At 38.4% G+C, this 11,415-nt stretch overlaps 1 protein-coding gene across 6 annotated transcripts in view; it reads left to right on the forward strand.

Moving 5' to 3' along the window:
- The window catches only part of LOC123956818 (nuclear GTPase SLIP-GC-like), a 31,521-nt gene extending 21,723 nt beyond the window's left edge, over positions 1–9,798 (forward strand). For 4 of the 6 annotated variants that reach the window (XR_006821641.1, XR_006821649.1, XR_006821648.1 and 1 more), the window contains 10 exons: positions 4,898–5,019; positions 5,285–5,458; positions 5,566–5,723; positions 5,867–5,984; positions 6,343–6,451; positions 6,558–6,691; positions 6,952–7,033; positions 7,172–7,245; positions 7,325–7,367; positions 7,492–9,798. Coding sequence is in view for 1 of the 6 variants with exons in the window: in XM_046029279.1 (XP_045885235.1) it covers positions 4,898–5,019; positions 5,285–5,458; positions 5,566–5,723; positions 5,867–5,984; positions 6,343–6,451; positions 6,558–6,691; positions 6,952–7,033; positions 7,172–7,230 (956 nt within the window). In the remaining 5 variants the exon portion in view is untranslated. Of the gene's footprint in view, positions 1–4,897; positions 5,020–5,284; positions 5,459–5,565; positions 5,724–5,866; positions 5,985–6,342; positions 6,452–6,557; positions 6,692–6,951; positions 7,034–7,171; positions 7,274–7,324; positions 7,373–7,491 lie in introns of those variants that run through there. The other 2 variants (XR_006821642.1, XM_046029279.1) reach the window with 2 other exon arrangements.
- Positions 9,799–11,415: the final 1,617 nt, after the last annotated feature.

The following is an 11,415-nucleotide window of genomic DNA, read 5'->3' on the forward strand; positions in this document are numbered from 1 at the left end:
ACTTTATGGAGATGCAGATTTCATTTTCCAACAGGACTTGGCACCTGCACACAGTGCCAAAGCTACCAGTACCTGGTTTAAGGACCATGGTATCCCTGTTCTTAATTGGCCAGCAAACTCGCCTGACCTTAACCCTATAGAAAATCTATGGTGTATTGTGAAGAGGAAGATGCGATACGCCAGACCCAACAATGCAGACGAACTGAAGGCCACTATCCGAGCAACCTGGGCTCTCATAACACCTGAGCAGTGCCACAGACTGATCGACTCCATGCCACGCCGCATTGCTGCAGTAATTCAGGCAAAAGGAGCCCCAACTAAGTATTGAGTGCTCATACTTTTCATGTTCATACTTTTCAGTTGGCCAACATTTCTAAAAATCCTTTTTTTGTATTGGTCTTAAGTAATATTCTAATTTTCGGAGAGATACTGAATTTGGGATTTTCATTAGTTGTCAGTTTTAATCATCACAATTAAATTAAATAAACATTTGAAATATATCAGTCTGTGTGGAATGAATTAATATAATATCCAAGTTTCACTTTTTGAATGGAATTACTGAAATAAATCAACTTTTTGATGATATTCTAATTATATGAACAGCACCTGTATGTTTTCAGTGGTGTGTAAAGACCCTGCATAATGAACCATTGTTTTTATTACCTTAGAATGAGCCATTTTTATCTACATAACCGAGGGCACCCCCTTCTATGGACATTGCCATATTTTGTCGTCATGTTTCTACAATAGCCAACGGACACACAGCGCTACAGAGCGCGTCATCATCAAGTGACATTTGGACAAATGAAGGAACACGTGTTATTTAGCACGAGATTTGACAGCCTGTGGATCTTTATACCATGAAGCCAAAGGAGTTGGGAAAGATACAAACAGCTGAGGGCAAAAAATCAGGGGCATAATCGGCGTGGATTTTCCCAGATGGAAGGCTGTGATGTTGGACAGATGTTTTCAAAACGGATCTGAGGTTGTCTGTTTTCTGCTGGACCGGTAATTGAGTTAGTCGGACTTTAGCGATGCAAATGTAAGCTGCTGTTTGCAGTGTTGGGGTAGTTACTCAAACTACTAGTTGCTGTTTTTTTTTTTTTTTTTTTAAGTAATGCTCTACTTTACTAGTTACTCACTGCTGAAAGTAACTAGTTACACTACTAGTTACAATACTATTGGATTACTGCATAACGTCACCTGTGATGCACAATAACAATATATAGTTACACCTCATATATGCTCTGATCAACACAAATCCTTATTACAATGAGGACATACATATCTAACCATTTTGCTACAATTACACTTGACACAAAGGCTGAGGCTGTGTTTGCAACCTGACCTTTCTTTTCTCCGTGAGAAAGAAGAATTTAGAAAGTTGCGTGGCGCTACAGAGACCCCCCAGCTGCAGTAGTGCATTTGTTATGCTTAATATTCATCCAGCCAGAGGGAACGATCACAAACCGTTCATAGCGCTTAGCACCACAACCCGTACTGGAGAGGGAGAGGGGCGGTGGAGCGTACAGTAGATCGAGGAGCGACCGGCCCGCTGCAGACGGTCGGTCATCGTTCCCTCTGGCTGGATGACGTCTGACGCTCCGCATGATCCATGATAGAGAAATACAGAGATTGTCAATAAAGTTTGCTGTCAACTCAAAATATCACAAATCATGCTTTTAGGGGAGCTGATGTTTTATTAAGGGGTGCTAAGCTCACCCTGGCTCCCCTGTAGTTCGCACCCTGGGCAGCAGTTTCTCCAATCTTTTGTCAGACAACCTGTTCCTCCTCAGAGTCAGCACAAGACTGCCCAGGCTAAAGAGCCTCGCCACAGGCGCACTAGAGGGTATCGCTGTCCTTTCAGAAACCCGTATTACTACTTCTTTGGCAGCTCTGCAATTTCTGCGTCCTCATGAATTGGCGCTGAAGTCAAAAGTGAGGTCAGAAAAACAAACACACAGGAAAAGGGACGTTTGATTTATTTTCTCCCATTATGTGGATGGTTCAAGAACCAGTATGCAAGTAATGCAATGATTTTGTAACATAATGTGATTACTGAAGTTATCAACAGTAACGCAGACAAAAGTAATCTGATTATAGTAACACGTTACCCCCAACACTGGTTGTTTGATAGCTTTAGCTAGAACCTGGCCATAATCACAGAGAACCGTGGTGTGTTTCCCCTGTCAGTTTATCTTGTTGGATTAATTTTATGTAGCCTTGTTGTTCTCCAGTGCTGTGGTTTGGCTTTTCTGGTTACATAAGTGATCAGTAATTGGCAATAAAACAGCATGGAAGCATCAGCCAGCTAAACTTTTACTGCTCAGGTAGAAAAAACATGTAGTTGGATTAATTTCATGTAGTTATTCTCCAGTGCTGTGCTTTGGCTTGTGGTGTAAAATATGTTATTGGATTAATTTCATGTAGTGACACTCTCCAGCGCTGTTTTGGCTTTGTCGGTTAAGTTCATAAAACAATCAGCTGATCACTAATGGGCAATAAAACGCAGCTTCCAGCATCTAAGCTCAGATCAGCCAGCTAAATCTTTACTGCTCTGGTAGAAAAAATATGTTGTTGGATTGTAATTTAATGTAGTTATTCTACAGCGCTCTGTTTTGGCTTTGCAAGTGGAGCTCAGATCAGCAGCTAAACTTCTGTTGAATACTGCCCTGGTGGAAAACATGTATTCATTTTACTGCTAATAGTGACACATAACATGAGTGTGCCTATCAAGTGACCAAGTTTTTATTTTTTTTATAGTGCTTTGCAACTGTGTACACAATTGTGTAATTTGTACTTTCACATGCTACACTCTACTTTGTGTTTCTGTTGTATTTTTTATAAAATTTTAAAAACATTTTGGTAAGATTTGAAGATTGCTTATCTAATAAATTAAGCAAAGTGAGAGGAGCATTGATCCTCACACTGAACCGTTAACAAAAGTGTTTCAGTTAGGCAATATTCTTGGGATGTGTGGTGTGAATCACTCTTGAGGTCATGCCAAAGCATCTCAATTGGGTTGAGGTCAGGACTCTGACTGGGCTAATTCAGAATATGTATTTTCTTTGGCTGAAGTTGATGATGTTGATTTACTTCTGTGCTTCAGGTTGTTGTCCTGTTGTATCAACCATCTTCAGTTCCATAATCTGAGCTTCAGCTGGCAGACAGATGGCCTTACATTCTCCTACCAAATTTCTTGATAAACTTTGGAATTCATTTTTCCGTTGATGATAGCAACCCTTCAAGGCCCCGAGGTCTTGATGTTGGTGTGCTGTGCCTTTTTTTTCCTTCACACATAGGGTTGTGTGTCCCTATCAAAGTACTGAACTTTGATTTCATCTGTCCACAGAATATTTTGCCAGTAGTGCTGTGGAACATCCAGGTGCTCTTTTGTAAACTTCACACATGCAGCAATGTATTTTTTGGATAGCATTGGCTTCCTCCGTGGTGAACTCCATTCTTGTTTAGTGTTTTACATATTGTAGAGTCAACAGAGATGTTAGCATATTCCAGAGATTTCTGTAAGTCTTCATCTGACATTCTAGGATCCTTCTTAAGCTCATTGAGTATTCTGCGCTGTGCTCGTGCAGTCATCTTTGCAGAATGGCCAATAGCAACAGTGCTGAACTTTCTCCATATGTAGACAATTTATCTTACCGTGCACTGATGAACATCAAGGGTTTTAGAGATACTTTTGTAACCCTTTCCAGCTTCATACAAGTCAACAATTCTTAATCTTAGGTCTTCTGAGAGCTCTTTTGTTCAAGGCATGGCTCCCATCAGGCAATTCTTAATGAGAATAGCAAAATTAAAATTGGTGTAGGTTTTGTATAGGACAGGGCAGCTCTAAACAACACCTCCAATGTCATTTCATTGAATGGACTCCAGGTTGGCTGAAACCTAACTCTAATTAGCTTTTGGAAAAGTCATTAGCCTAGGGGTTCCAACACCTTTTCCACATTGTACTGGTATGAGCATTTCTGAAACTGCTGATCTACTGGGATTTTCAGGCACAACCATCTCTATGGTTTACAGAGAATATTCCAAGAAAGAGAAAATATCCAGTGAGTGGCAGTTGTGTGGACGAAAATGCCTTGTTCATGTCAGAGGAGAATGGGCAGACTGGTTTGAGATGACAGAAAGGCAACAGTACCTCAAATAACTCGTTACAACCAAGGTATGCAGAATACCATCTCTGAACGTACAACATGTCAAACCTTGAAGCAGATGGGCTACAACAGCAGAAGGCCACACTGGGTGCCACTCCTGTCAGCTGAGAACAAGAAACTGAGGCTATAATTGGAAAAACATTGCCTGGTCTGACTAGTGTCTTTCAGCTGTGACATTCAGATGGTAGATGCAGAATTTGGTTTTAACAACATGAAAGCATGGATCCATCCTGCCTTGTATCAGTGGTTCAGGCTGGTGGTGGTGTAATGAAGTGGCAGATATTTTCTTAGCTCACTTTGTGCCCATTAGCACCAGCTGAGGAGTGTTTAAATGCGACAGCCTACCTGAGTATTGTTGCTGAAAGTATGCCACAAAGAATTAAGGCGGCAAAAGGGGGGTCCAACCCAGTACTAGCAAGATGTACCTAATAATATGTAATTGTTTATGTGGTATTCGTTTAAGCAGACTGTGTTGGTCTATTGTTGTAAAATAAATAATAATTAGTAATTTAGCTGACGCTTTTATCCAAAGCGACTTACATTTGCCATATACTATGTCAGAGGTCACACGCCTCTGGAGCAACTAGAGGTTAATGAGTCCCTGAGCAAGACACTTAGTCAATGTTGCAGTGGTAATCAAACCCAGGTCTCCCACACCAAAGGCATGTCTTGTAATATGTAAGGGAAACTGCTTGTAAGGGAAACTGCTTTTTTTTTCTTTACAGAAATACCCAAACTTCAGGAATTTCTGCAAAAGCTCAATGACCATCATTCAGAGACATTTAACTATGTGTCTGGAGCTCATGGGATTCTCTCTCTGATGCAAGGGGCCAAATCTAGAGAAGTTGTAAGATAAAGAAATAAAACATCTGTCATTGTCTTTCAGTTATAATTATCATTAATATTGACAGGAAATAATTACAATAAATAATTAAACTGAAGTAACCTTTGCTGAAATTCAGTGAAAACATGTTAAAGTTAAGTAAAAATAATTCTTAAATTCATTTGGAGTCAATTTTAGCTGTCAAATAAAGTAGAAATAAATACTGCCCAATCAGGCTGCATTATAGTTTCATTGCTTTAAATACTGAATGTGTTGTGCTTGATTTTAGGCTGACGAAAAAACAAAAGTATACACAGACCTTGAAGAAAAGCTGAGACATGAACTTGACAAAGTCAGAAAACCCATGGAAGAGGCTCATAAGGTTTTTGAAAAATGCCTGAGTGAGGGGGTTGAAACATCAGAAAGTTCATGTGTAAAAGTCTTGAGTCGTGTCTTAGAGCCTGTACGTATTTGAATTATAATTGCATCAAAACAACTGATTTTGCAATGCATGTGAAAATGTTAACTGCTAACTTATTTCTCTTATTATGTTTTTCTGCGTTGTCTCAGAGATGGGTAAAAGGTGGTGCTTTTCACAAGATATTGAAGTGTGTTGTTAAGAACGGTGGCACCCACAAACCAAAAGGAAGGAAACAAATAAACCTCAATGCAGAATTAGTTTCCCACCTGACCAACAGCATTGATGAGGAATTCAAGAAGGCCTTCCCGTAAGAAATGACTTAGCAAGGACATGAAACTCTTTGGATGGAAAAAATCTGTGAAATGCGATACATATGTACTAATTGCATTGTTAAAATACACTTGTCATTGCTTTCTTTATGAAACATTTCAACTTTTTAACATGTTTCAGAAATGAAAGAAAATGTGAACCATTCAACGGGGTCATCAACACGTTTTCACTTGACACAGAGACGCTGATACAAAAGCACAAAGATGTCGAACTGCAACTGAAATTTCTCAAGACAGAGGTAAAAGATGAGAAAAATATCTGCAAGTCCATTATCAAGCTGTTTGTCTAAATCAAACATCTAGTTTGAGTTTGAGGACTGGAATGAAGACTAAACATTGAACAATTAAAAAATATATATACAGTGGCTATTGAGCTACTTGAGTTATTAACATGTTCATGTACACTGTGTATGAATAATGCTATCAACATAGTAAATGTTGTTAACAATGCAGATAAACAGGTTGTGTTTCGAAAATCAGTTTTAATAATTTACTGATTTTCAGGTCAAATAACAAAGAAAAAATTAGCTTAATTGGGATTACCTTGATTTTACTGTAATAACTATGTTGATGTATACTTTATTTTCTCTCTTTAAGGAAGAAAAAATTAAGACAAAACTCAACAAAATCATCCGGGAGCGTAAGAAAAAAGTCTACAGCAGTCTGATGGCAACAATCGAGATGACCATGGAAAAGTGCTATACAAGTAAGATAGGAGATAAAGACATCTACAACCTGACACAATAATAATTTACAATTATCATGATTGTCTAGAAAACTGTAGTTGACAACAATTAATTTTTTTGTTGTAGAAGCAGCAGCATTTCGAGGAGAGGGTGTGCTGCAAAACATGAAGGACACTATTGAGAGACATGTTCATGATTCAAAGAACACCATGTTTAAGCAGGCTAAAGATGTTATGTTGAACCAGCTGAGAGACTTGAAGGTTTGTCACATCTCATAATACATATGATGATGATGATGATGATGATGATATAGTAAAATGTGTCACACTGCACATCTTCATCTTGATGTGTGATTGTATATGTCAATTATCTAAGACAGAAACATAATAAAGCATTTATAGCTGTTATCCTTTTGTCCAGTTTGAGCAGCCCGCTGAACACACATTTAAACAGTTAATTCATGTAGGATTCAGTTTATCTGTGGGAGTGAGAATTGATAAAGATTTTAATGCTGAATTAGGAGGAAATCCTGAAGATACTGGAGGAAACAATTCAGGAATCAATCGACCTGTCACTCAAGACAGATGCTGTCTCAATCCCAGGTAAAGGGAACATATCAAAATAAAAATATGATCACTAAAAATACTGTAAATATTTTATTAAAACTATTAAATCAACAAATGTCCAATAGTCGATTTATAGTGCATTCAATGTAAATGCTATGTTTTTGTTGTTTTTAGATGTTACAGCAGACCTTGAAATGGTGAAGAAATACCACAATGACAGGGAAAACAGATGAAGAAACACTAATTTGGTAAAACATTGTTAAAATGTAAACAGCCCTGATTATGAGCTGTTCTGGATAATGCTAACAATGTTTTTAATTACACTAGTGCTGATCCACCTGGTCCAGCAGCTGCACCTTGGTACGTGCAGGTACGGTTAGTGAAATTGATGATCCAAACCGAACATTCAAACAGATGATAGATGATGCGACAAGCCTACTGTTTGTCATTACTGTTCACAACCTCACTGTTTATTTTTCTGGTGGATATTTTAGGTTCGCTCAGTCGGGAGAAACAGCAGAAGTCTGATTATCCACTGAAGCTCTCTGCGGTCACACAGTCAATCCTCTGGATTTGGTCTCATCCATTTTTATCAAGTTATTTCTGTCCTCTTTGAGTTTTGTTTTGATGTCTACTTTAAGATTGTTTGTTGTGAATTACATGTAGGGATTTTAGATTTTTTTTTGGGCGGGAACAACATTTTTGATCTTTAAAGGGGTATTATGGAGTTTTCAGCGGCCACTAGAAGTGCGGTTTTAAGTTTGAACCAGGTGTGTGCTCGTATGCGTGCTCGCTTGAACTCATGGCACAGCATGTCGGCTGTGGCTTTTCTCCAGACATGTTCAGGCTCTGTTACTTCAATGTTCCTGGCTCAGAGGCAGCTCAACACTGACGCCATACCTTTCTTTCAGCGCAGTGAGACTCCTGCATAATGGCACAGTACTCCCAGAAAAAAGGCAGTGTGACAGTGGCTATAGACATACAGGGAGAACAGACTGGAAACACAGGTAAACCCCTACTGCAACGTTACAGTAATAGTTTTATCAGCTGCAAGTTAAACTTATCCATGCTGGTTACATGATAACATTTACTGCATTTAGCCGACATGCTACATCAGCGTTAGCTTGCCTGCTGCTTTTCAGTAACTAACTTTACTTTGTGTGTCTTTCAAAGGAGGTACAGCAATGTCAACACAGCAAAATGTATTGGATGATAATGAAACGGTTAGTGAGCTGGAGTATTTTATATTATGTGGATCATGTTAGTTACAGAGACTCGGGCTGCTTCTGCCCTGCATCACTATAGGCTAGTAAACAAATTGCTCCACATTTGCTTTATATAGTTACATCCATTCTTGCAGGTGAAAATCAACACTTTGACATAATACCAGTGGTACACAGGATAGTAATATGGGTCGTGTTAGCTGGTGAAGTAATCTGAAAAGCTAACGCGACTCTCTCCGTGGGTTTCTGGTGTGACTATTTTTACCCGACTTGTTTGGTCTGACAGGCTTCATTGCATAAACCTTTATTGTTATATTTATCCTTACATGGAGTTTGTGTTGGAGTCAGTGTTTTGTGGTGTAAGTGGACTGCATGTAGTTAGCAACGGTGTTGTCGCTGTAGTCAGAGAGAGGCTCACAGAGCTGAATCCGAACCGCTGTCCTCACATTTATAGCAGAATAGTGGCTGATGAAAACAGAGAAAACTGGCATATGCTTCATTTCTAAGTGAGTTTTGAGCCCGTTGACAATAAGGCAATGAAAATTTATTGATAAGTAATTTAATTGAAAAACTACATATAGCCCCTAGCTTTTCAATTATATTACATATTAATAAATAAAATTAAATTTATTTCGTTAACATCCAATACATTTAGCTGTTCTCACATTGCTGAGCCTAGTAATATCAGTTACTGCAGCAGGTGAGCTTAAGCCAATGTATCACGTCACCTAAATGCTGTAAATGTAACGTAATCATATAACGAGCATGGATCAGTTCAACCTCAAGATGATATAAAAATATTACTGTAACTTTGCAGTGGGAGTTTTCAGCACGTTGTGTTAAGGTGTCTCCCTGTCTGTCTATAGCTGCTGTTACACAGCCTTTTTTTTCCCGGGAGTATTATGCCAATATGTGGCTCGCTGCTGTGTCTTAGCCAGGAACGTTGAAGTAACAGAGCCTGAACATGTCTGGGGAAAAAAGCCACAGCTGGCATGCTATTGTTTCCGTGTTGCGGTTGTGTTTTGGATTATGCTCGCTCATGAGTTCAAGTGAGCACGCGGACTTTTTGTTTTTAATGATCTTCTAGAATGTATTTTCATGTTTTATCTTATATGTTCTTATTTTATTAGTTTAATTTTGGTTGATTGGGATGTGTGTGCTGCAATTTCAGTGCTTTTATGGGTGTCATAGGTGGATTTGAATTTAGGCTTTTCAAAGAATGATCTTGAATGCTTTTTTTCTTAACTAGAGCTCAACCGATTTATTGTTTTGCAGATATTATCGGCCCATATACTTGCAGATATACCTGCATCGGCATTTATAATAGCCAATATGACTATTAAAAAAGAGAAACAGAGTCAGATCCTTCCCTCATGTCGTGAGCGTTGCATAGTTTGCCCACCAGAGTGCGCACTGCAATATGCACTGATTCTAAATGCATACAATCAAAAACATGTGGTGCTTCAGTCAGTGCACAGCAACTGCCCACTACTCCCTTGAGGGATGGGTGAAATGCAGAGAATGAATTTCGCAATATGTATGTGTATATGTGACAATAAACTACCTTCTACATGTAAACTGTCAAATAAACCTAAATAAAGTTTGCTTTTGACTTAAAGTGCAACATGTATTTTGGCTTTTTTATCTTTTAAGTTGTAAAATTACCTTGAAGCTGCTCTAGGTTCTTCCACCATCAGACTTGTTTTTACTTAAAACTCCTAGAAGACTTTACATGAATCTTTACATAAATAAAGTTTCCTGACACTAATCTACACTACATTACCAAACTACTTTAGTAACATAAACCACAATAGCCATCTATTTGATGGGAAAAAACTTGCAGTAAATATATTGTAAATTTGTAATAAATGATACCATATCCCTTGATTCACACAGATTATATACTGTACATGTTGGCCAGATCTGGATTTTTGTTATGGTGCATTTTGTTAACAGTCATTTTCAGTTTCCAGTGGACTAAATACTAACTGGAAATGCAATTTGTGGAGAAATTGTGGTGTGAATGCTCGCTGTTAAAGGCTGACGCTAAACTGGATTGCTAACATTAAATTGTGTAAAATTTGGAATGATTCAAAGTTAAAAAAAATAATTTTCTATGGCCCTTCAGGACCTTCATGCAAGCTCTCACTTCAGCCTCTGTCTGTAGATGCTCCTGTCTCTTTAAGATACTGAAAGCTGAAATTAACTTGCAACACTGCAGAAAATGCAGAAGCGTAAAATCAAATGCCTGAAGAAGCTCAAACGCACTGAAAGGCTGTAAGCTAAATTTTTTTGTCAAACCTGCAAGTTGAAATTAGTTACCTGAAAAGGCTGAAAGGTAAACATTTCAAAGAATGAAAGCTTTGTCTTACAAACTAAAATAATTGTCTGCAGGTAAATGTATTATAGGTGTATTGATGAGCAGTACAACTTAATCAAAAGAGAAAGTTATCTTTAATGTCTCACTTCAAATGTTTGCTTGTTGATCTGATGAAGGTATCTGACTGAAAATGTCATAAATGATTTCACCAACAGTAAGCAAGACAGTGCGCAGGAGTTTAACTTACTTTGAATCAAGTCTTGTCCTATTGAAATACATATTGTTGGCTGGCTACACAAAACCTCAAGGGGTTTATACTTATTAATTGATATGGGACTGGATTTATGTTTATCATCATGTAGCTCTGAGTAACTGGAGACACCTGAAACGAGTATACAGGTCTTTATTTTCCATACAAACACATCTTCTGCTTTCATGGCATATTAAAACAGGTACTGATGATGATATGATGTGATATGAGTAGTTTATGTATTTTTCTTTTTAAACACCACCATGTCCCTTAATCATAAAGATATCTGGAATTTTACAGCATTTAATGGCACTTTCCTCCTGCCTTTTCTCTCTCAGCTCTACCTTTACTCTTTCTTTCGTTCCCCTGTGCATTTTCTCGGCCAGGCACTCTCACGCACTGACTGAACACTGTGTTGATGTGTGTGTGTGCATGTGACCAGTTGCGTGTGATGACAGAGATCATACCATTGGCACTGCATGAGAGAGTGAAGTGTAATTTATACTTTTGCGTTGAATCGACGGCGTAAGCTACGCAGAGGCTACGCTGACATGCACCTCCTCAAAAATGTAACTACACGTAGAGTCGACACGGACCATAAGCACTGTGACTGGTCGGCTGGGAA

This window comes from Micropterus dolomieu, linkage group LG02 (assembly GCF_021292245.1).
Source record: "Micropterus dolomieu isolate WLL.071019.BEF.003 ecotype Adirondacks linkage group LG02, ASM2129224v1, whole genome shotgun sequence".
Lineage (NCBI taxonomy): Eukaryota > Metazoa > Chordata > Actinopteri > Centrarchiformes > Centrarchidae > Micropterus > Micropterus dolomieu.